At 50.2% G+C, this 24813-nt stretch overlaps 8 protein-coding genes across 8 annotated transcripts; 5 read left to right on the top strand and 3 right to left on the bottom strand.

Moving 5' to 3' along the window:
- Window positions 1-1226: 1226 nt before the first annotated feature.
- Window positions 1227-2298, top strand: bgt1 (1,3-beta-glucanosyltransferase Bgt1; the record flags this gene model as incomplete). Its single annotated transcript, XM_057247136.1, has 3 exons — window positions 1227-1483; window positions 1555-1848; window positions 1905-2298. 3 exons carry the CDS (start codon window positions 1227-1229, stop codon window positions 2296-2298), a joined length of 945 nt encoding a protein of 314 aa, XP_057092485.1.
- Window positions 2299-2871: 573 nt separating this feature from the next.
- Window positions 2872-9992, top strand: N7529_011609 (putative myosin class II heavy chain (MHC); the record flags this gene model as incomplete). The annotated part of the gene is made up of 3 exons (XM_057247135.1): window positions 2872-2934; window positions 3185-3227; window positions 3394-9992. 3 exons carry the CDS (start codon window positions 2872-2874, stop codon window positions 9990-9992), a joined length of 6705 nt encoding a protein of 2234 aa, XP_057092484.1.
- An 806-nt stretch (window positions 9993-10798) lies between these two features.
- Window positions 10799-10993, bottom strand: N7529_011608 (uncharacterized protein; the record flags this gene model as incomplete). Its single annotated transcript, XM_057247134.1, has 1 exon — window positions 10799-10993. The coding sequence occupies one exon, from the start codon at window positions 10991-10993 to the stop codon at window positions 10799-10801; it is 195 nt and encodes a 64-aa protein (XP_057092483.1).
- A 783-nt stretch (window positions 10994-11776) lies between these two features.
- On the top strand, window positions 11777-12692 carry N7529_011607 (p24 family protein; the record flags this gene model as incomplete). Its single annotated transcript, XM_057247133.1, has 4 exons — window positions 11777-11974; window positions 12157-12364; window positions 12426-12613; window positions 12675-12692. The coding sequence occupies 4 exons, from the start codon at window positions 11777-11779 to the stop codon at window positions 12690-12692; spliced, it is 612 nt and encodes a 203-aa protein (XP_057092482.1).
- Window positions 12693-13301: 609 nt separating this feature from the next.
- N7529_011606 (uncharacterized protein) lies at window positions 13302-14189 on the top strand (the record flags this gene model as incomplete). The annotated part of the gene is made up of 2 exons (XM_057247132.1): window positions 13302-13451; window positions 13800-14189. The coding sequence occupies 2 exons, from the start codon at window positions 13302-13304 to the stop codon at window positions 14187-14189; spliced, it is 540 nt and encodes a 179-aa protein (XP_057092481.1).
- Window positions 14190-14314: 125 nt separating this feature from the next.
- On the bottom strand, window positions 14315-15168 carry N7529_011605 (uncharacterized protein; the record flags this gene model as incomplete). The annotated part of the gene is made up of 3 exons (XM_057247131.1): window positions 14315-14994; window positions 15045-15063; window positions 15127-15168. The coding sequence occupies 3 exons, from the start codon at window positions 15166-15168 to the stop codon at window positions 14315-14317; spliced, it is 741 nt and encodes a 246-aa protein (XP_057092480.1).
- A 689-nt stretch (window positions 15169-15857) lies between these two features.
- Window positions 15858-23860, top strand: N7529_011604 (type I polyketide synthase; the record flags this gene model as incomplete). The annotated part of the gene is made up of 6 exons (XM_057247130.1): window positions 15858-16636; window positions 16704-17229; window positions 17286-17823; window positions 17881-22538; window positions 22596-22916; window positions 22970-23860. The coding sequence occupies 6 exons, from the start codon at window positions 15858-15860 to the stop codon at window positions 23858-23860; spliced, it is 7713 nt and encodes a 2570-aa protein (XP_057092479.1).
- A 443-nt stretch (window positions 23861-24303) lies between these two features.
- N7529_011603 (uncharacterized protein) lies at window positions 24304-24801 on the bottom strand (the record flags this gene model as incomplete). The annotated part of the gene is made up of 1 exon (XM_057247129.1): window positions 24304-24801. The coding sequence occupies one exon, from the start codon at window positions 24799-24801 to the stop codon at window positions 24304-24306; it is 498 nt and encodes a 165-aa protein (XP_057092478.1).
- Between the last annotated feature and the right edge of the window lie 12 nt (window positions 24802-24813).

Here is a 24813-nt window from a genome sequence, read left to right as displayed (position 1 = left end):
TCACTGTGTGCGTTTGGATTCTCTCCGCTCAATATTAGACTTGACGCATGACCGGAGTGCAGACTATGGTTGATTGTGGCCTGGCTGTTGAGTTGAATACTGCTGCCCCGTAGCTTTAGAATAAAAGCCAGCCCGTCTGACAGACTGGGTTTTACTTGTGTACAAATATGTTGCACCCAAAGTTGCCTGCTATTTACGCAAAGATGGGAAGTCATAATACGGGACATTGAACAATGGCAAATAGCAACGCAAGTATCACCACGACATAATATGGAGTCATTCTCGGCAATTGCGGACCTTCCAATGTTGGGATGAAATGTTGCAATGATTACATGATTGTGAAACCCTCGAATGACCTATCTCACTGCAGCCTGGCCGCAAGGGACAAGATCGAGCGTTGCACGAGCCGGGTCACCCCATTGGAGCCGAAAGCGAATCCTCTCAAGGAACCCCGAATTACAAGCAGCCACTTAAAGCCAGTTACTATCCGTGGTTCTTTTTCCAAAAGTGGATAGAAATATAATTGAGTACAATCTTCAATATTGTACATAGAAGTGTCAGATGGGCTAGACCTGGAGTGGGTAAAGACCATAATGGTTCTTCGCCCGATTGATTTTCCCCAACTCCACATACTGCTTTCCACGGTTCAAGTTATATTCTAGACTTGTGAATGAAGGCGGAGTGACATCACGACTGAGGCGAGATCGAGGCAATAATTGACCTTGGCGAAGTGCAATTTTTACGTTGTACGTTGTTGATGAAGAGTCTCGGGAGGAATTGGCATTGGATGTGGGGAGACAAAGTCTGCATGTCATGTTAGAACAAACATACAACGTGAAACACAGTCACACGAATAGTCGTAGCATAACCAAGTACAATTTAGTCAACATGAAAAAGATATAGATGCCCCCCGAAAAGCCCAGACTTTAAAAAGGAGAATGTTTCATGTATCAGATCCCAGAATAGCATAATGGAAAAAAAAAAAAAAAACAATAAAAAAAACAAAACACGATGATAGGTTCCCCCTAAAAATCAGGGACCAGCGGGGCCTTCAGTGTCCCAAGACCCTGTCAAGTCCCAATGTTTCCCCAACTCTCAAAGGTCTTTCCAAGGGTTCTGTTTTTCTGACGTACATCCTTTCCTTTAAAATCTTGCCTACGCTCTTTCATCTTCACTTGTTTCAATTTACAAACTTTGGTCGACTTCACTCTTTCTCATCGACCACTATGCGTGCCACTCTTGTTTCCCTCTTGCTGGCTGCTGCCCCGGCCCTCGTTTCCGCCAAGGGTACCCTTGGTTTCTCTCTTGGTGACAAGAATGCCGACGGCACTTGCAAGTCCACCAGTGACTACGAAGCCGATTTTGATGCCCTGAAGGGTTTGTCCACTCTCGTCCGTACCTACTCCGGTACCGAGTGTGACACTCCCCAGAACATCCTTCCTGCTGCTAAGAACAAGGGCTTCAAGGTCGTTCTGGGCATGTGGTAAGTGGCTATAGCTCCCCTCTCCCCTCTCCATAGAACCTCTACTAACGTGAATGGTTCTCGCTCTTTAGGGTTGGCAAGCCCACCGACCCGAACAACCTCCTTTCCGAGCCTTCCTTTGCGGGCGATTGGTCCGCTATTAAGAAGGCCATCCCCGGTCACGAGGACGTCATTCACGCCATCACTGTCGGTTCCGAGACCCTTTACCGTGGAGACTTGACCGGACCCCAGCTCCACACCTACATCAGCCATGTTATGGATGGCGTCCCGGAGGGTGTCTTGGTCGGTACCGCCGACAGCTGGAACAAGTTCGCTGATGGGACTGGTGATGCTCTCTTCACTCAGGAGCCCATTGTGACTTATGTGTAAGTGAAAGCCCGAAAATACCGTTATGGATACACCGATGCTAACGCCTCCATAGCCTGGCCAATGCCTTTGCTTACTGGCAGGGTACTGCCGCCGACCAGGCCCACAAGACTTACTTCGATGATATGTCTGGTGCCATGGAGCACATCCAGAAGGTTGCCGGTGACAATGCGAAAAAGATCAACATTGTCAACGGTGAGACCGGCTGGCCCACCGATGGTGGTTCCGACTATGAGGCTGCCAAGGCTGGCACCAAGAATGCTGAGACCTTCTGGAAGACTGGTGTTTGTGGTATGCTTGACTGGGGTGTGGATCTGTTCTACTTTGAGGCATTTGACGAGTCATGGAAGCCCGACTCCAAGGGTGACAACGGAGAACTCAAGGACGAGAAGCACTGGGGTCTCTTCACCGCTGACCGCAAGACCAAGTTCGATACCTCTTGCCCTTAGAGTTCTAGATTTCTACAACTAGAGTTCTAGAGTTCTGTCGAGTGATCTCTGACCTGCTCTTGCTTTTTTGACAGAGGACTTCGTAGATAGCGATTTTTGTTCAAGTTGTATTCAATTATTCCGAATAGTTTCTACGGCGGAAATATGATTTAATTTCTTCAATTGTAATATACTTCATTCAATTGCAAGTAAATGAGTTCATCAATATCATTGGTTCTGGATTCAATCCGAAATTAGAGATTAGTCATGAAATTACGGTACTGTCAACCCATGGTTCTGTTACCCCTGAATGTCTCTCCGCGAACCATCCAATCTGGTTTTTTTCTCTCCTTTGTTTACTTTGTTCTTCTCCATACATTTGAATTCGCATTGGGAAGATTTTTGCTTCATTCTCGAGTAAGGGATGTCTTTAGGATACATCTCTTGTTTTTCCAAAAATTGACTTTCTCTGTAATTCAAGGGGTCATTGAAATTTGGACCTGCAGACTCGTAGTGGAGTGTGAAGAGGTAACAACTCAACGGCGACGCTAAATGAACAAGTAATAAGCCTTGGATTCCACCCGGTCCTAGCTAATGTACCATATTGTACCCAATGGTAACCTGTACACCGCATTAGCACGTATTACCCACCCTCTAGTAGGTACCTAGGTACCACAGTCCGACGATCTAACACCCGTGACGTCCTAACACCTTTTTTCCCCTTAGTCTTTCTCGTCTTTGCATTCACGGTATGATTTAGACTTGATCGATCGATCATCTCCTTTTCAATCGACATCAACAAGAAAAGTAAAAAGTGACAACCTGTACATCATCTCGCCCCAGGTTGTCTTGTCCGCGATCTTCAATTTCGGTTTGATTTCCATGCGTCAACATTCTGGACGATAAGCGGAGCGGCAAGCAAGTGCTTGCTGCAGGAGTCGACACGGAAGGTGTGTGAGTTCATCAATTTGTGATTCCCGTGTACTTTTTTTTTGAATCCTTTTCGCGAATTGGACACGCTGCCACGCGATTTTGACTGCATTCTTCGATCTCCCCGTTTCAATCTCAATTGCCCCTCCAAATATGCTAACCTAGCCACGTTGGCTGGTCTCGCAGATCCAGATTACCCCGTCTCTTCCGCCATTTCGGCATCTTCTCCGCCGTTCCACTCGCGAGACGCGCGTATTCGTGACCAATCGCGTCTGGCACCATCACTACTCTTGTCCTCTCCCCCAAGAGACTCGAGCCCGTCAACCACTGGTTCCCCCGGTCAGCGAGCCTCCCCGAGTATCGGTCTCGACCCTCCACCGCTCCCATTCCTGACCTCATACCGCGGGGCCGAAGAATCCCTGACCTCCTCACCTGTCAATCGGAGGGCGGAAAGCAGTATCTACTACACCACTGCGTGGGGTTCCCCGTATGCAGCACCCAGCACTCGGAGATTGTCAGTGACCCAAAGCCAAGTAACTGGTATCAATCTCGGATCTGGTCCCAGCTCGCCAGTATCGTCGGTAGCCAAGCACACCGAGTTCCGGAGATCGAGTGCCGCAAACGACGACACTCTTGAACCCGTCGACCGCGATCTTGATCAAAGCGGAGAGAAATCGATCCGCGATTTCACGCAGGATTGGATCAATCAGTATTTGACCGGGCAGCCTAGAACGGAGCGCAGCAATTGGCTCAGCGACGACTCGGGAAGTGAAGCACCTTCGTTCTTTACCGCCAAGAATCATCTTGCAGACGACGCCTCAGACGATTGGCTTGGTCTGGAGGACGATTATCGCAACGACGATCTGTTGAGGACTCCAACGCTATCTGATTTCGTCGGGAGAAAACCTAACGCTCGTGCAAAAGCCAAGAACAACTTACATAAACGCGCCGATACCCTGCGCCAGGAGGACTTTTGGGGTTTCGCTTACGATAAAGAACCCCCGAGGACCAACATGTCAGACCCAATCCATACGCAACCCGCCGTGGAGGCGAATTCGCCGGTAGAGAAGCCGTTACCCCCCCCCCCGGCCAATGCGACAGAAGATATCACAAGTATGGAGGAACGTCCATCAAAAACGCTGGTTTCTGAACTCAGTCGATCAGCCACCCAAATGCCACGGCGGAGGAAGAAACTCAACTGGCGTGGAAAGGCATGCATAATTGACTTGCCACAAGCAGATCAAAGAGGCTCGGATAGCTCCGGTTATCGACTATTAACGCCATCCGATGTTCAAGAGCGAATGCGAAAATGGGAGGAGGAGGGGTACGATGTTCGTGGATTCACCATTGGCGATTCCCAAGATCCTTCCGCAACCACAACTCTAGGAGGTCTCAGCCGCCCCCTGTATCCCGACCCATACGAACTATACGAGGCCTCAAAGGCCCAAGAGCTGGTCGTCAACTTCCCAGACAGAGCCAAGTGGGAATCTTACATCACTGAGCTTCAAGAAGAAAAATTACGCGCCCTAGGAGTATCTTTTGGCAACGATGAACCCGAGGAGTCCATATCACCCGACTACTCGATCAAACAGAACGGAACACCTTTCCCTGGTCTTGTTGCATCTCCTCCAATTCCTACTGCATCAGCAGCGAGCAATCCTCTCGGTCAAATCCATCCGTTCTCACCCCACTTCAACCAATCATCGATGCCAACCCCGAATGTTATAGGTGGGTTGGCATCGCCTGCTTCACAATTCGGTATGCAAACGCCCTACATGGGCGTCGAGCAGAATATGATGGGAGGATTCCCCTTCCAGTATCAACCTACGCCTCCCGCCCAGGGTTCCATGACTCCACAAGGATTCATCAACGCCCGGCAGGCAAGTGCTTCGACTGGCCCAGGAGCAATGGGCAACTTTACCTCCATGCTTTCGCCTGTCTCCCCGCTGCATGACCAAGGGTCCTTCCACGCTGGATTCAACGACAAGGGTGCTTTCGATGATCAGTTTAGCCACAATATGCAACAGGAATACCAGCCTCCCAAGACCCCTATCAACGGACACCCGGATCATTTCCACACATCCAATCTGGAGATTGCCCACCCCACACCTCGTGGACATGGTCACAACCTGAGCGAAACTCTACAGAGAGGATTGGATCAGATGACGCATACCGATTACCATTTGGAGGACTCGATCGAACGCCAGTTGGAGGATGATTATCGCGATGTCAACCACGCTGGCATGAATGCTACTATGCTCAAGTCGCACTGGACATTGCCCGAAAATGAGCACCACACCCAGAATCCTTTCATTCAACACCAGCACCCTCATCAATTTTACGGAGATCAATATCAGCAACACAACACCCACGATGGCTCTGACTTGGACACGAACCCTAGTGTTGCGGGTACACCGCACACCCGCCAAGGCCAGTGGCATGAACCCCAGCCCAGTGGACACTCTTACCAGAGAGGACACCACCAGCATCTCTCGATCTCATCTCTCAACGTGGAAGCAAAAGAGTTCGACCCTACCGCATCGTTCAATTCTCAAGCTGTGCCGTTTGGAAATGATGCGTTCCAGTTCAGTGGTATGGGCGAGCAAAAATTCGGGTTTGCGCCGCCTCCTTCTTTCGCACCTGGTAATAGCCTGAACGGTCCTATGGATCGTGAGCCGAACCACAATGCCAGTAGCGGATTTAGGTTCTCTGCCGCCTCGTTCAACGTCGACGCGCCTGTTTTCAACCCTTCTGCCAGCATCACCTCTAAAGTCAGTTCCGAGCAACCCTCCAGCCAGGCCAAGATCTTCGGAGACATTGATATCGAAGAAATCTCCAAGCCTGCCAAGGCGTCCAAGGCTATTCCCATCGTTCGACCGGATGAGACCGAGCAAGAAAATGCGGAAGGAGAGGTGGCCACCGAGAATGACTCTCAGGGTCACCCTGTGCCCACTGACCGCCACAAGCGTGCGCGTCGCGGTGTCGGTCACGCCGAGGGCGAGTCTAGATACAGTATCTCAACCCATCCTCTGGGGGAGACGGGCAATGCCCAAGCTTCCAGTGCGATTCATGCAGTCGCCGAGGGCAAGGAGAATGCCATGCCTGGGGACAACCCTGTGGACCGACGGGGTACCCCTGCCAGCGAAGCCACCACTTGGACCCTGTTCGACGCAAAACACGAAGCTGAAAACAGGTCGCTTGCAGGATCACCTGTTCGCGAGGAACCTGCTCTAGAGGCCCAGGAGGCTTCTAAGGATATTATTATCGAGGAGCGCGAGCCGAAGGAGCCTGCTGCAGGCGATGATACCTCTGTAACTGTATCTAAGGTTGTCAGCCATGCCGCTAATCCATCTAAGAGCTCTGTCAAGAGTACCACACTGTCGGCTACTGCTCCGACTTTCGAGTTCAAGCCTGCTGTTTCCGAATTTGTTTCTACGACAGTCAAGCCGTCCAGCTTTGCTGAGCCCGAATCCGCTGGAAGTAAACCCGCGCAAAGTGGACTCATGGCTTCGCGCTTCGCTGCTTCAAGCCCACCCAAGAAGGAGACTGAGCCTCAGGCCACCACTCCCTCTCGCCAGCAACCAGAGTTCATTTCTCGGCAACCTAAAGAGGACTCTTGGACCTCTGAGAGCGATTCTCCTGACGACGCAGAGCTGAACGCCATCATGGAACAGCTGAACGACGATTCTGATGTCGGCATTGAACGACAAATGACTCCTTTCAACACAATCCACGCCACTCCCTTCCAGCCGCGCCAAGAGCACCTCACAGAGTCTATGGGAGGTCCGACGAAGGAGCAGCGGTTTGGGTCTGTGGAGGCCCGAAGCGAAGCCCCCAGCCCAAGCCCCGGCGGTGCCCCCAAGTACAAGCTTGACATCCCCAAGCTTGGCTCGGACATCGATGCAAATAGCAACGCTACCTTCTCTCCCCAAAAGAGTCTAATTTCTCGTCTTCATTCTCCTGTTCGTCAGCTCATTACTGAGAATGACCACGTCAGCGACTGGGATGACATGATCTCCGCCGGAGAAGACGAGAAGTTCATGAACAGAAACCGCTTCTTTGACCGCCGCATCAACGACCTTGTTGGTTCTGCCATTGATGATCGACTGGGTCCCATGGAGCGTGCTTTGGCCGTTATTCAACAATCTGTGGCTTCCATTGCCACTGGCGCTGCTAGCCGGAGGGTTTTCCGCAGCACATCCGCTGAGATGGAAGATAGCGATGCCGACGACGAGGACGACGGCGATGTTGAGACCTCATCCGCCCGCGAACGCTCGCCTCACAATATGAGGGAGCGCAAGCTGGAGATGCTGAAGAATGTCGTCATGGAAGCTCTAGTTACCCATAATATTCCTCAGCGCGTCGCTCCCCATTCTAGTCATAGTGAAATGTCTCAGCTCAAGGAAAGCATTGCTGAGCTGCAGGCTTTGACAATCAAGAATCTCGCGCAGGACCCTGTTGGTGATATGCGGGAAATTCTAGAAGAGACTATGGCCAAGCAATTGGCCCAGCAGGTTGCATTGCAGACCCCGCGCCTGTCTGAGGCTGAGGAGATCGGTGCGGACAGCCTTATGCTCCAGATCGATGGACTTAAAAGCATGCTGCGCCTCGCCGATGAGCGTGCTGAGCAGGAGTACAAGGAGCGCCGGAATGCTCAGGAATCTATGACTGAGCTTCAGCGACTCTTGAAGTTCGCCGAGGAAGATGCTGCTCGTCACAGTGCTGCCGCTGAGGACGCGGAGTCTCGTCTTCTTCAATTTAAGGAAGAGAAGATCCCCTACTTTGAGAAGATGCAGTTCCGCACTGAGTCTCTTGCTGAGGAGAGCGAGACTCTCAAGGTTACCATCGCCGAGCTCTCCACGAAGAATATTGCGCTCGAGGGTACCCTGGATGAGCACCGCGTTTCCAGTGACAACTACCGCCGTCAACTCGATGCCACCAAGGAAGAGAACAAGTCTCTCCGTGACACTGTTGATCACCTGAAGATCCGCATCGAAGACAGCATGTTATTACGCCAGAACCTTACTGAGAAGTTCGATCGTCTCCAGGATGACATGATTAGTGTTACTGCCGACATCTCTCGTGACCAGGCTGCCTGGCGCAAGAAGACAGAAGAGCAAACCGCCAAATACAATGAGCTGCGCTCCTCTTACTCTCGCGAGGTCCAACTGCGCCAGAAGCTAGAGGAGGATGTCCGCATGTTCGAGAAGCAGGAGCGAGAAATCACAAAGCTGAATTTCATCCAAGAACAATCACAGCAGGAGAACGTTAGGTTGGAAGAGCTGGTTGGCAATCTGCGTGCTGAGAACCACGATCTGGAACTCAAAGCCGCTCGCTTCGAGCGCGAGTTCACCGAAGCCCGCGAAAGCAGCCGTGTCGAAATTCAACGCACTCGCTCTGCCATGGAAGCAGAGTTGGAAGCCTCCAACAGCCAGGTTAATATTGTGCGTGCCGAGCTGGAGGCTCAGATCATCCGCCTGCAAACCCAGCTTGAAAACAACCGCATGGACACCGATACTTCCCGTGAGCGCTATGAGCTCCTCTTGGAGGAGGCGAAGGACTCCAAGGTTACCGCTCTAGCTGCCAAGGATCTTGCCCTTGATGAGACGCGCAAGATGCACGAGCGCGTTCTCAATGACCTGCGGGAACGTCACGCACGCGCTCTGCACAATTCTTCCGAGGATCGCGCACGTGGTGAGAACCACAACTCGGAGCGCATGGCTCTGTCCGAGAGCAAGGCCCAGCACTTGCAAGAACGGGTAAACCACCTCGAGGAGCGACTCGAGATCGCCCAGTCTGCTGCCCGTGCTGCTGCTGAAGCAGCCCACAGCGCTAAGGCAGGCTCTGCGTCAGATTCTGCCCCGGTTGCCGCACCCTCGCATTCTCGTTCAACACCCTCAATGTCCTTCAGCAAGGGCACTGAAGAGCCCGATAGGATCTCTCCCCAAGCTCTGCGGGAGTCTATCTTCGTGCTCCAGGATCAGCTCCAGCAGCGTGAGACACGCATCGAGGAGCTCGAGCAAGAGATATCCACCATGGACAAGGACGCGCCAAACAAGATCAAGGAGAAGGATACTGAGATCACTTGGTTGCGCGAGCTCCTAGGCGTTCGTATTGATGATCTGCAAGACATCATCCAGACTCTCTCCAAGCCCACGTTCAACCAGCACGCCGTCCGCGACGCAGCCATTCGTCTCAGGGCGAATTTCCAAATGCAGCAGCAAGAAAAAGAACGGCTAACATCCGGCAATCTCCCCTCTCTCTCCGACCTCGCCGCCTCACCCCGCTCACTCCCCCTGGCCGCAGCCGCAGCCTGGGGAAACTGGCGTAAAGGCCGCGAAGCCAACTCAACCTCCGACCAAACCCCCTCAAAGCCCAGCAACGCCGGCACTTTCCTGTCCGGCCTGCTGACGCCCCCGAGCTCCCACGTCCGACAAAATGGCACCGGCCAACAAACTAGTGCAGCCGCGCGGTTCGCGCAAACGCGGCCTCTGAGGGCCTTCAACTCTCCTCGACGCGGCTCTGTGCGTCAAGAGCCTGCTGTCACCGAACCTCCCAAGACCCCACCACTTCTCCGTCGCTCAAGCTATGACCATGATGCCGAGCCGGCGAACTACGAGGAAGGCCACTTCGACGAGAATGAAAGTACAGTCGATGGGATGGTTTCGGCTTCGCCGAAAGAGCGAGACGACGAGGGTCCGTTCGGGCCTCAGATTGCTGAGGCCGAAGAGGCCCATGTCGAGGACGTCTCTTCTTCCGATGAGCCCTCTACCGAGGAGGAATGAGACCTCTTTGATCGCTATAGATTGTTTTGAATCGTCTCTCGGTTTATTTTCCTTTTCGCTAGAATCCAGCGCCTGCTATTGCGCCAATTTCCCCTTTTCTCTCTCCTCTCGTTACCATGCCCCTATCGACATACATACTTATCTCCCGGCTTCATACCCGTTGATCGATGTTTGCGCTTTCGGATTTGATACCACCCCGTTTTTTTTTCCTTTACCCAAGATGTACATTGAATATCCCATTTACCTAACCATTTACCTGTCCTATCGTTTACCTTCCACCATACATACTAATAGTCAATATCTGTCACTCCTTACCCTTCTGACTGTTCTATATTACCCCTTGCTATCACTGGATGTGTGCTTTGCTTCCGGTGCTGCATTTCTTGTAGCTTATACCTTCTTCAATTTTTGTTAATCTGAGATAAATCAAGACTAGTTATACTTCCATTTGCCGTGACTCCCAAACTTCCAACCATCCACACGAGGCAACATGCATTGAAACCCGAACACGAGATGATATTTGGATCTCATCTCGTCTGGTAAGGTAGCAGGGGTCTGCATGTACGACCAGCCGATGAAGGTCATCCAAGAAGGGCGTCGTAGCATCCCTTAAGATCGTGTAGGTCCGCCAATTTCTCACTGAGCGGCCCGTCCTCCCGATGCCATCTTACAAGAGCCCAATCTTGCGGCCTCTTCAGCTTCCGAAGCACGTATACTGACTGGGAAAACAGTCTTGATTTGGTGTGCCGTAGCAAAGTCGTAATCGTAGTTGTTTATGTCGATTGCGATGAAAGTACGCACCCGGGTCATTTCATGGCGAGGAATCGGATACGGCAGTCTGATTCCCAATTGGGGAATATCTCGCTCCCAAGGCTGTATAATGACTTGCGGTAATCTTCGGGATCTAGGTCCTTTGTCTTCAACCTCATGACCATTCGTCTTGTCTCGTCATTCTTAGATATCACTTCGCGTATGGCTTTGAGGTTGGAGATGGTGGCCATGGGTGTTGTGCGATATTAGGCTTGGGTTCTTGGTCTAAACGGGTGATATTTGGTAGAATTGTATTGAGGACATGCTTTTGAAAGAATTGAAGATTATCATGAAGTCAAGAAAAAGATTTGGATTGGGAAGGTATCCCTTTTTATGTTTTAGAGAACCTACAATTCCAAGGTTACACTATCTTTAGAATGATAAACATGTTCACTGTCTGCAGGCTGTTGCCGAAATGGTACCTAAGTTGCCTATTAAAGGGAGGGAAATGTAGAATTGCAACCTGGGATGCATGTATGTATTCAACGGTTTGGCTGAGGCACAGATAGGTGCATGTAACTAGCATTGTTCAGCATTGTTGGATACATCATTTAGATACTTTACTTTGCATTGTACTTGGTACTCATCTGATTACCCAATTTTTAATCCTATCTATGTATAGCTATGAGAGAAACAATGAAGTTGTCGGATGTAGGGTATGGCCTTGGGTATATATCACCGGTAAATGCACGCCATCTGTAGATGTAGGTTAGGTATTGGTATTTTTCTACAACAGATGAGTCATTAAATTGCTCTCAGATAGAAAATAAATAGTATTAACCATCATTATATCAGAATTTTATGCAACTCGGTAGGTATACAATGTATAGCCAAGACTTGCAAAGGCGGAGCGGTGTTTATTTGATGTGGTCCGAGCGTCTCCAATTGACACCTTTCGCGTTGAGACATCATCATCACCTCCCACCCGCTAAACCCTCGAACTCAACTGGAGTCAGGCACCCATATCATTCGACATGCGATTCTCCACAAGCACAATCCTGGTCACTGCCCTGGGGTGGTTCACCGCCGCGACCGCACACACTATCCAGCTGAAGGCTCACTCACGAGAATGCTTCCACGAGTCCCTGCACCGCGACGATGTCATGACCGTCACTTTCCAGGTTGGAGATCGGGAGTTTGGAGGGAGTGGGAATCTTGAGGTGGATTTCTGGGTATGAATCTCTTGCTTTTTGATTCCCAGTGTCGGATGTTCCCCGAACATGCCCCTTTGCATGAAGTGTTGGGACGTTGTATTGCACTCGTAGAGGCAATGGATTGCCCGGAGTTGCATACAGAGAGATAGTTGAGATTGTTTTGGAACGAAAATACTAACGGTCGGTCTCCATGCGTCTAGGTCGAAGATCCCCTGAGAAACCGCCAGTACTTCCAGCAAGCCGTCTCCTCCGATGACTACTCTTTCACCGCGCTGGCCGATGGAAAATACAACTACTGCTTCAGCAATGAAGGCTGGACATCGAACTCCAAGGAGGTCTCCTTCAACGTCCACGGAATTGTCTACGTGCCCGAATCTGAGATGTCGAAGGACCCCCTCGAGGTTGAAGGTAAGCCCTGGGAAACTCCCCGAGAAAATAGATCTGATATTGATTGATTGGTACCGTCTAGTTCGCAAACTCTCCGAGGCTTTGACACAGGTGAAGGATGAGCAGTCGTACATTGTGGTGCGTGAGCGTGTGCACCGGAACACCGCAGAGAGCACCAACGGCCGTGTGAAGTGGTGGAGTATGTTCCAGCTTGCGGTCGTCATTGGTGAGGGTGTATTCCAGGTGTGGTGGTTGAAGAGATTCTTCGAGGTACGTGTGTTCCTCAAGCTTGGATCAAAACTCTAGATGCTAATCTTCTTCCAATATGCAGGTCAAGCGCGTGGTCTGATTTAGATTTATATCCTCCCCCCCATTTCTCTTGATCTGAGTCATCTCCATTTTCCTTTTGCAACGAACATGTTGACGAACATTGTGGAGTTGGGCTTTCTGGGCGGATTTCGTTTTCAGCGCGATTTACCAGAATTATTTCTCACGTTTACACGCCATGGTCTCATGCAATCATTAGTTTATATAATATAAATCTGTACCATCAGTGAAATGGATGATTATGAGATACTTGTGTAGGGTGAGAGCTTTTGAAGGCAGTGGCTGGAAAAAGTACCGCAGCCCAAAAATGTATATGGTTGCGTTAATTTCATGATCCAGTCATTATGGCATGATCTGGCTGAATCGAACCCCCGCTCTGCAAGAAAGAATTAAGGATTGTCTTCAATCCCAGGCGATATTCTCAAACTCTACATCTCACTGTGACGAGTATACATACATCAACCCCGCAACTTGGCAAATGAGAACGAGGCACAACTTACGTTGCATGATTTGTTTGTTGTACAGCTTCCTCCTCTATATTTTCACTGCAAGGAGAGCAAGGCGCTAACTATCGACTGAAGACAGGAAGCAGAACTTATTTCCCTTGAAATTGAGCGCCTTACATGCATCGATGGTCATGGACGACCATGAACTCCTAGGGAATATCAGCTTCCCACTAAACAGCCTTGATACCAGCGACCCCCTATTCTATATTTGTTGGCGGCAGCAGTCTTGTTCAGGCTGCCTTTCCGGTCATGAATTATGCAGTTGGTGTGCAATTGTAGGTCATCCCTTTTCGATTGCGCGATGTAATCTGCTGTATTTTCGGTCAGCATCAATGGGATTTATTCAAGATCCAATCGTTGCGACCTTAATGCAATTGGTTCCCTTTTCTCCTTTCCCAATTCTATGCATTTCACATGGGCAGACAGCCGACTGTGTTTGTTTCACATACTGCCTTGGCCCCTTGCATTATGAGCCCCCGGAATGAGGAAGAGGGGGTTCAAATCCACCGCCCCATACCCCATTCCTAGACTTTGGCTTTACATGTTACAACAAGTCATCTGGATCAGACCCATGACCTCCTACTTCATGTAGTCAAAGCTAACCATGGATTGGTACAATGTAGTCTTCGACATGTGTGCCTAACTCATCGCGGGCTCCGGTACTCGCGCCTATTGGTTCGGCATATATATGCCCCCTTGGCAGCAAGGAAAGATGGGAACTTCGGGCGCAGCCGTTTGGATGCAATGCCAGCACCTTGACGGTGTTATCAGTAATGGTTGCTGTGCTAGGGACACTGACTTTGGTCGGGATGGGGTTACTATTGGTATGGTTTGTGCGCCGGGTCCAAGGCCGGTTGAAGGAGTCGGAGTATGAAGGGCTTGGTCCTGCCAGGTGGCGAAATTTTGGGGTTATCTCATCTTTTGTTAGTTTGTTCCCTAGTTGGAGCCGAAGTCGGCGGAGTGAAGTGGATGACGATGAAGAAAATGCGGAGACAAGGCCGTTGTTGGAGTAGATAGAGTAAGGTCTATGTGAAAATTGGTGTGTTAAATGCTTCAATATGAATTTTATTGTAGTCAAACTAAGCTTTTTGTGGATATAGGTTGAGCGATGCCAAAAAGAAGCAATTATAAATAAAGATTAGGCCACGGAGTTAATCATCTCGCGCACAATTGATGTAAGCTCATCAACTGTATGTTTCGCTCGTGGAAGAACATGTCCACCTCCATGGTCAAACAGATCAGCAGTATCGGGATCACACATGTTGTAAAGAGCCATTGAACCATCAAGGAACGGATCCGAGGCACCAACGACATGACAGGTGGGAATAGTGATGGGCTCTTTATCGTAGTCATCAGCGACAACGAGCTTGCCAGTGACCGGATGCATGGGCGGCCATCCACCGAAAAGTACAGCGCATTTGATTCGGGGTTTGCGGCCAAGTTCTCGCTCTCGCCTTTGTTCTTCCAGGAGAAGCGATGCTGCGATTTGAGCGCCTTCCGAATAGCCAATCACACCATCAATATCGCCTTCACTATCAAGAATGCCGACCAGGCGGTCCACGACTTCGGTGATACAGGAGAATGTGGGATGGCCAGCCAGCTCTTCAGCGGCCTTCATTGCTTCCTCCGGGGTGTTGCGTTTGGGGAAATCCCTCATATTTATCAACATCATGTCAGGTCCATCGGCCTTCATAAAAGTGTAGTTGGGCGCAGGGCCAAAGAACCCTTGAAACTCTGGTGCAACATGCACCTCGGTGGTTCCCTGAGTGTAGTGGAAGGTAGCATCTCCATTGGCCACGAGGGAGTCGCAGAACGGCGCTAGACCCACGTCAGACTACAACAACAACGTCGTATATCAACCACCTTACCTAGCTGGACTTTGAAAGACTGAATTAGATGGTCAGCAAAGTCTTGAGTGAATAAGGAAAAGTGTATGACTGGTTGACCTACAGCAGCGCAACAATAGCCTCCTGGAAGGCATAGGAACTTCATATTGACAATCGGAGATCTCTTTGTAATGAAAAAGCGAACAAACACGCCCACTTGGAGTACTTCTGTTAAGAGATTTATTGCGCGAGGAGGCAGTAAAAGAATGATGCCATTAGGAATCTGCCAGGACCGGGGGTTTTACCCCTGTGGTTGGAATGTACACCCACCCTCGCCTTAGCAAGGGCATCGGATCAGATCATCTCAGAGACGTGGCAAGGCACGATACGATCTAGCGATACTGATCTACAGCCCTGGAATCAATGAGCAAGTGGAGATGACCCGTTGCTGCATGTAGGATCCCGTCGCACCTGCTGTCCTCCATAGGCGCGGAGTGGAATCAAGGAAGAAAGGCATCAAGAACTACTCGATCATTGCCCGATTGAGCATGTCCTGTTTCAATCGAGGAACTATAAGCCGCTGATCGGCACGCACGCTTGGATGTTCATGCAAGGGCGGACTATACTCCATAACAAACCATATCGCCCTTTTTTGTTATTTCTCGTGCCTTTTTTGGAAAGTACTTTGATCAACCGATTGCTCAATTTGTTCGTTTCGTGATTTTACTGTTCTATATCTTAGATTTTCATCCGCAAATTCTTTTTTTTGGACACTTGCTGGACATTGATGGTTATCGCAGTGCCAGGTACATAATTTGACACCTTCATAACCAGACAAGTTCCAATCTATCAAACATGCGTCTTCAACAGCCATCTGGAAGCGGTATGGCGGTGACCGAAACCGCAACTGCCTCGGCACAAGACGTAACTTTACCGGCACAAGAAGTTCCTGGTAGTGTCCCCGACGAGGATACTGGCGTTGTGCCCAAGCGGATAGCCATTATCGGCATGTCTTGCCGCCTCCCAGGAGAAGTCACCACAGCTGACGAGTTCTGGGAGATGTGCTCGAGAGGCCGGGGGGCCTGGTCGCCAATTCCCAAAAGCCGATTCAATGCCGATGCGTTCCAACACCCTCACGCTGATCGACCCGGCTCATTCAACCCAGTAGGGGCTCATTTCCTTACCGAAGATGTCGGTCTTTTCGATGCACCTTTTTTCAACATTACCCTTCAAGAAGCGCGATCAATGGACCCTCAACAGCGAATTATGCTCGAGTGTGTATATGAAGCGCTGGAAAACGCCGGAATCCCCAACCACGAAATTAGTGGCCGCAAAGTGGGCGTGTTCGCAGGAGCCTCATATCCCGATTACGAATTGAACAACACAAGAGACATCGAAACAATTCCTATGTATGCCTCAACGGGCACGTCGATGGCGTTGCAGGCAAACCGGGTTTCTTATTATTTTGACTTGAACGGACCTAGCATTTCGATCGATACAGCATGCTCGTCTAGTTTGACCGCGTTGCATCTCGCATCACAAAGCATTCGAAATGGCGAATGTTCAATTGCTATTGTTGGAGGATGTCACTTGAATTTAATCCCAGAAGCATTTATCTCAATGACACGCTCCAGGTATGTGGCTGCTGGGTAGAGAAAAATAATTATTGCGTGAAGCGAGCTAATCAATTTGCTTGGACAGGCTTCTGGCAGATACTGGTAGATCATATGCGTTTGACCACAGAGGGACTGGCTTTGGTCGAGGTGAAGGCGCTGGGTGTATTATATTGAAGTCACTCGAAGATGCAGAGGCTGCTGGTGATACGATTAGATCCGTCATTGTCAACAGTGGCCTCAATCAGGATGGACGCACTCGGGGCATTGCGATGCCCAATGGCGAGGCGCAGGAAGCGCTCATTCGCCGAGTGTATAAAGAAGCCCGCATTGACCCGTCCATGACGGCATTTGTTGAAGCTCACGGCACGGGCACTAAGGTTGGAGATCCCCTTGAAGCCACTGCCCTGAACGCGGTCTTTGGAAAAGGACGCACGCCAAGACAACCATTATATATCGGGTCAATCAAATCAAACATCGGTCACCTCGAAGGGTCCAGTGGAGTTGTGGCGGTGATCAAAACTGTTTTGGCACTTGAGCGAGGGTTTGTGCCTCCCAATTGCAACTTCGAGAAGGCCAATCCGGAGATACCGATGGAAAAGTGGAACATGAAGGTGAGACAGAAAAGCGAATTTGATACTTAAAGCGACCTGCTAATCATAATGAACAGGTGGCAAAGAAGCTGACGCCTTGGCCCCGAGGAAAACCCTACGCAAGTGTGAACAACTTTGGATTTGGCGGGACCAATGCCCATGTTATTCTCGAGCGTGGTAACCGATACGAAGGCGAAGGTGTGGTCAATGATGATCCTCTTAAACGAAAGTTGTTTGTGGCCTCTGCATATGATAAACAGGCTGCTATCCAACTGGGCAAGAACCTCGGCTCGTATTTGGACCTTCATCCGACAGTGTTTGACGACAAGCTTCTGGACAAGATGGCATACACCCTGGGCCAGCGCCGAAGCTTCCTTCCATGGCGACTTGCAGCTTCCGCAGAGATCGCGCAAGATTTGACTGCCGCCCTGTCCACCAATCCTGAGCCTGTACGCTTCTCCAGAGAACCAACGGTTGGCTTCGTTTTCACTGGACAAGGCGCTCAATGGCACGGTATGGGCAAAGAACTTCTAGGTACATATCCGATCTTTGAACAGACAATGGAAAACGTGGATGCTTGTTTGAAATCCCTCGGTGCTACCTTCTCCATTATTGGTAAGTCGAATTTCCTGCCACCAACGTGCTTAGCTTTTCAATTCTAACCGTCCCAAGATGAACTTCTTCTTTGTGACCCTAGTAAAAGCTCTATCTCAGCAGCATATATGAGTCAGCCAGCATGCACCGCAGTCCAGCTCGCGCTAGTCGACTTGTTCTCCTCGTGGGGAATCCATCCCAAAGCAGTCGTTGGCCACTCCAGTGGAGAGATCGCAGCGGCATATGCTGCGGGTATTCTCACACTTGAAGAGTGCGTTCGCGTAGCTTACTCCCGCGGTGTTGCCGCAAACCTTGTTGCCAATGATAAAACAATTAAGGGTGGTATGTTGGCTGTTGGTGCTTGTGCCTCTGACATCCAACAAATATTGGATGCCATGCGTGGAAACCGTGCTGTTATTGCTTGCGTCAACAGCGAATCCAGCGTCACTTTGTCCGGTGACGCGGAAGTCATCGCCAGTTTGCAATCTGCCTTGGATAAGGAGGGAATATTCACCAGACGACTGCAGGTCGATGTTGCTTACCACTCTCATCACATGAAGACAGTGTCGCAGCAATATCAATCATTGCTCGGCAAGATCACGCCACGGGACTCCGAGATTCCATTCCATTCTACTGTGCATGGTACACAGATCCCTGGAAGCACTTTAGATGCATCTTACTGGGTTGACAACTTGGTCTCGCGTGTCGAGTTCGTGGAAGGTGTGAAAAGTCTTCTTACGGATGACAAAACAAGGACTCCCATCAATACTTTGATAGAGCTCGGCCCTCACCCTGCCCTCCAAGGGCCGGTGAAACAAATTTCGGAGATGCACGCCCCAAACCTGAATATGCAATATCACCACACCCTAAAGCGCAAGGTCGATGCAATCGAGGCCGTTCAGAACATGGCTGGCTCATTGTTCACACAGGGCATGGTTCTCAATTTCCAGGCTATCAACTTCCCCAACCTCGAGAAGACCGGAAAAAGACCAGCCGTTCTATCAAATCTGCCAACCTATCCTTGGAACCACTCCGAACGATACTGGTTCACTTCTCGGTTAGCAGACAATCACTACCACCGGAAATTTGGCCGAAATGATATTCTTGGCTTACTGACTCTGGAAAATGTTGAATTTGAGCCTCGATGGAGGAACATCATTCGCGCTGATGATCATCCATGGATCCGTGAGCACAGAGTGCACGGTAGCATTGTGTACCCTATGACTGGGTTCCTAGCCATGGCCATGGAAGCCATCTCCCAGCATGCCCAACTCCACCACATCACTCCTGGGAAAATTGATCTCCGTGATATCTTCATTAGCCGCGTCCTCACCATCCCAGATGGCTCGTCCGTGGAGACGATGTTCAGCCTCAAGCCTTGTCGGGCAGAGTCTCCAAGTAAATCTGTCCTCGGCTGGCACGAGTTCAAAGTTTTCTCATGGGCAGAGGGTCGAGGATGGGATCAGCACTGCCACGGTTTCGTCATGGTCCAAGAAGCAAAGGACATTAACCCTGTAGATGGTTCCCGCCAACAGCTCGAGAGTACAGGGCGTTTCACTCAGCAAGCTTTGAATATGCGACACTCTTGCACCATACCAATTGACAACAAGTGGCTCTATGAGAACATCACCAATGGAGGTGTCCAGTACGGTCCCCTTTTCCAGCGCCTGACGGAAGTTTGTGTCGGCACGAATGACCAAGCTATGGCAAAAATTTGTATCCCTGACACAAAAGCTGTTATGCCTCTTCAACATGAGTTGCCGTGTATCGTTCATCCCGTTACCCTGGACTTGTGTAGTCAGCTTATGTGGGTCCTGCGAGGTTATGGTCAACCTGGACCACAGGTGACCCACGTGCCCTCGCATGTCAAACAAGTATCGGTTTCATTGAGCCAAGAGATCAACGCTGGTACGGTTCTTCAGCTCTATGGTGAGCAGTCGGGCACCGAATCAGCCAGCAACCCAGAGACCAACCGTATCTTCGCCACTGATCCTAGCAATTCGGCAAATCTGCTCATTGACATCAGAGATATTACTCTAGTCCCGGTCTCAAATGATATCAAGGGCTCAAGGGATAACTCCCCTAATCAAATTTGCTACAAGCTGAACTACGAGCCCTGCTTTGACTTCCTATCCGCGGATGACTACCGTCACCTCCCGCGCCCAGATACCGATGCCAGTGCGGGTATCAAGCGAATGAGTCTACTGGAATCTGTGGCCGAACACTACCTGCGGGAGATGCTTAACTCTGTTCCGGAGCATGAAATTCCCACCTTCCAGCCTCAACATCAGCAATTCTATCGCTGGGCCCAGAAGACGTGTCAGAAGGTTGGATACGCGGACCCTCTGCCTCTGGATGTTCTCGAACACAACCGTACCGTCACCGGTGCGGGAGCATTGACATTCAAAGTGGGCGAGCTGCTCCCTCAAATATTGCGTGGAAAGGTTGATGCTCTAACTGTTCTCTTGGATGATGATGGAATAGGTGGCTACTACAGTGATCTGGATGCCCTCCGAGAAGCTTATGCCAACGTCTCTGTCTGCGTCAATCAGATGGGCCACCAGAACCCAGAGCTCAACATCCTTGAGATTGGTGCTGGCACGGGTGGGGCAACCTTACCCATCCTCAACAGTCTAGGAGGAGGCGAACCAGAATCTACGCCTAGGTTTGGACACTACACCTACACCGATATCTCCCCAGGGTTTTTCGAAAAAGCCAAGACCAAATTCGAGGACTGGGGGCATCTCATGACATACCAGACACTGGACATATCCGCTGATCCCACAGAACAGGGTTTCAACACCGGAGTATACGATGTTGTGGTTGCCTGTAACGTGCTCCATGCCACTAGAGACATTGGGCAGACCATGGCAAATATCCGAGCTTTGTTGAAGCCTGGTGGTAAAATCATGCTTATTGAAGAGACTGTTCCAAAAGCTCGTCACTTCCCATTCGCACTCCTGCCGGGATGGTGGCTGGCGAGTGACAAGTTCCGCAGCGATGGTCCACTTCTCACAGTTGCCGGATGGGACAGCGTTTTGAAAGAAAATGGGTTCTCAGGCATCGACCTTTGTATTGAGGAATACCCAGGAGCTTCCTTCCAATCCGGCTGCTTGATGACATCCTCTGCAAACGTCCCGACCACAGGCCCTGTGAACCCTGGTGATGTTGTCGTCCTTGGAACAGACTCCATCGGTGGCCTGTCAGCATTGAGTTTAGAGTTGGGCCTCAAGCACTTGACTGGTGCCTCCCCAACTACCGTCGTTGATGCCGATGATGTGGATGTCACTGGAAAGTGGTGTATTTTCCTTGGAGGGATGGATCGCTCTATTCTTTCGCACCTAACCGCAGAGAAATTGCAGGCGCTTCAGCGGATGATGAGTCAAGCTCGAGGATTGCTGTGGGTCGTTCGACATAGCAAGTCCGACTTGAAGTCCCTGGGAGCAAACATGGCAATTGGCTTGGCGCGGACTGTGAGATCGGAGACTGGCCTACAATTTGCCACTCTTGATCTGGGAGAGCGAGAGACCATGTCTGATGCCGAGGCCGTGAAACATATGCTCAATGTCTTCAACGGAGTGTTCTGCCAAAAGTCCCAGCTCATCCAGAATGACTGGGAGTTTGTCATTCGCAATGGCTACATTTGTGTTCCTCGTTTGGTTGACAATAACGCTCTGAATTTAAGCGTGCAACAAGAGACGCCAAACGCACCTTCGGAGATGCAGCCATTCAAGCAAAATCGCGCTTTGCGACTTGCTGCTGGAGAAGGCAGAGGGCTTGATGAACTGTACTTCACCGACGATGTCTCTTGCAATGGACCTTTGCCAGATGATCATATCGAGATTCAGGTCTACAGCACTGGTCTGAACTTTAGAGACGTATTGATGGCTATGGGGCAGCTCAAGGGCGACAGGCTGGGTCAAGAATGCAGTGGTGTTGTCACTAAAGTAGGAACCGCGGTTTCCGACTTGAAAGCGGGCGATCGCGTCTGCGCAATGTCACCGGGATCGCTATCCACATACACCCGATGCCCAGCATCTGGAGTCTGGGTCATTCCAGATCAGATGTCTTTCGAGATTGCAGCTTCCATCCCGGCTGTCTTCTGCACTGCCTACTACTCTCTCATTGATCTTGGACGACTAACCCAGGATGAGAGCGTCCTGATTCATGCTGCCGCAGGAGGAGTCGGCCAAGCTGCCATTATTATCGCGCAAAGCGTTGGAGCGAAGATCTTTGCCACCGTTGGTAGTCTTGAAAAGAAGAACTTCCTTATGGAAACTTATAAGCTCAAGGAGGAGCAGATCTTCTTCAGTCGCGACATCTCATTTGCGCAAGGCATCCAGGCTGCCACTGATGGACAGGGTGTTGATGTTGCCCTCAACTCCCTTAGCGGTGATGCTCTACAGGCTACATTCGAGTGCGTTGCACCATTTGGTCGTTTCATTGAGCTCGGCAAACGAGACATTACAACAAACTCTCGTTTGGAAATGGCCCACTTCAACAAGAACCTGTCATTTGCCTCGGTCGATCTGGGAATGGTAAGAGAAAAGCGCCCACAGTTGACCAAACGACTGTTGCGCGATGCTTTCAAGCTGTTCATCGATAGCGACGCTCAGTCAAGGTGGCCTGTAACCATTCTTCCCATCTCAGAGGTGGAGACTGGCTTCCGCGCACTGCAGGGTGGTCAGGTTATCGGCAAAATGGTTGTGCAGGTCACGGATGATTCTATGGTCAAGGTATGTACATCAAGTCAAACAACACTCAACGTACATGGTCTCTGACTTATGTTTTAGGTTCATCCCGCCAGAAGGGACGAGAATCTCCTCCACGCAGATGCATCATACGTCATCGTTGGTGGAACTGGAGGTATCGGTCTTGATATCGCCACTTGGCTGCCAGAGAAGGGAGCCAAGAATCTTGTGCTGGTTTCTCGGAGTGGTGCCTCGACCGAGAAAGCAAAGCAAGCTATTGAGGAGCTCAAGTTCCAGGGCGTCAATGTGGAAGTTTGTCGTTGTGATGTTGCGGATAAACAGAGCGTCGAAGAAAACCTTGTTCCGCTCCTTTCTCGCATGCCTCCCGCGCGTGGTGTTGTATATGGTGCTATGGTTCTCAGAGTAGGTACTCCGACCTTGAACTCAATTCACAATCGTCACTAACCAATTCAAAGGACACGCTCTTCGAAAAGCTCACTTTCACAGACTATCAGACCGTGATGATGCCCAGAGTTCACGGTATCTGGAATGTCCAACGAGCATTGACGACAACTAACGGCTCCGTCGATTTCTTCGTAAATCTTTCGTCCGCTGCCAGTTTTGTTGGCAACATGGGTCAATCTCCATACGCAGCTAGCGGAACCTTCATGGCAGCTCTCGCGCAATACCCGGAGTCCGCAAAGATGCGCTTCTCGACCATCGATTTACCAGTCGTACGCGGAGTTGGATATCTCTCAGACGACTCGAAGCGCGCTGCGATCTCCAAGCAGCTCGGTACAGAGTCCGTGGATGCGACAGACATCCGTGGCTTGGTGACCGCAGCGATCCGGAATGAGTTCGACTCCGCCTGTGACGGACATTGCGTGGCTGGTTTCGAAGCCGTCAAGTCAACCCCTGCCTCTGAGCAACCATTCTGGGTCAACGATACTAAGCTGTCGCACCTGCTGCGTCTATCCACCCTCGCTGGCGCGGGTGAATCGGCTGACTCTGCGCAAAACAGTACGGAGATTTCCCCAGCGGTTGCGATCCGGCAATCGAAGGGTCGGGAAGGTGCCGAGGCTGTCATTGGAACGGCTCTTATTACTAAAATCTCCAGTATCCTCATGCGCCCGATTGAGGAGCTCGATCCTGCTTCTCCTATCTCTGCCTTCGGACTGGACTCTTTGGTTGCTATTGAGATTCGAAACTGGATCACCCGCGAGATGGAGGCCAACCTGCAAATTTTGGAAATTCTCACAAGTTCTTCCATTCCAGCTCTTTCCCAGATGATTCTCTCGAAGTCGGGTATTGTTACTCCAGACCTGAAGGTTGAGTGGGGTCTCGATGCTGGAGCGTCCAAGGAATGATCGTTTGCGATATTTTGTTTTTTATTCTCACCCACACTCTTTGATTGAAAGGATATCCTGTGTGATATTGATTTCTTGCCGCTTTGGCAATGTCTTGTACTCTACCAAGTTTTCTTATTGTCTATCTTATTTCTTTGGCACAAAGACAGAATTTACTATGTTTTGTATCACAATTTCAACTTCACTCTCTTGATTGAATAGCACATCATCGTAAGAAAACGGTGCCAATAGCTAAAGAGATAAAATCAACAGGCGTGAGAAAACACTTTCGCATTACATAAAAGTTATCTGCGCCTACCCCATACTCTTCTCATTTTCGGGAGTTTCAAGATTGTGCTTTCTAAAACCGAAACAATCTTTCCCTGCCAAGAATAATTAGTTCACTAAGCTAGAAGTATTTCCCTGAGATGGATCTCTTACCGCTCAATTTAATCAATAGCATATTAGAAGAAGTCCGTTGGGTTGGTCCGTCGAGTACAATCGAAAGGCTCATCAATGAACCAAGTGTTGTGCTGCTGATCATAGACAATGGGGTAGGTAGTATCCTGATCACAAAGCTTGTCGATCTGGGCCTTGTCGCCAGTACTGATAGTGAACCAGTACTTGTTGGTATCGGCACTGAGCTTCTCGCACTTGTAGAAGAAACCCGTAACACCGGAACCAAGAACATCACTGCGGAAATCCACGGCTAGCTTCTTGTTGAGGTTGATATTGTCGCAGTCTTCTTTTAGGCCCTCTGCAGATGGAGTATTCGCTGATTTGTTCGTGAATCCCTTTGCTGTGTGGGTGCCGTTGGCTGACCATGTTGATGCTGGTAGGGCTAGCTGCTCGGCAATAGAACTCAATAACAGGCTGTTGGTGATGGTTGTAGCAGAGCAGCCGATGCTGGCGCTCATAATGCCCAAAGTTGTGAGTAGCATTGAGATCTTGAGCTGAACCATGTTGGATTGGTT

This window comes from Penicillium soppii (assembly GCF_028829465.1).
Source record: "Penicillium soppii strain IBT 18220 chromosome Unknown utg000010l, whole genome shotgun sequence".
In the NCBI taxonomy this organism is placed as follows: Eukaryota; Fungi; Ascomycota; class Eurotiomycetes; order Eurotiales; family Aspergillaceae; genus Penicillium; species Penicillium soppii.
This window is presented reverse-complemented; position numbering and strand designations above follow the sequence as displayed.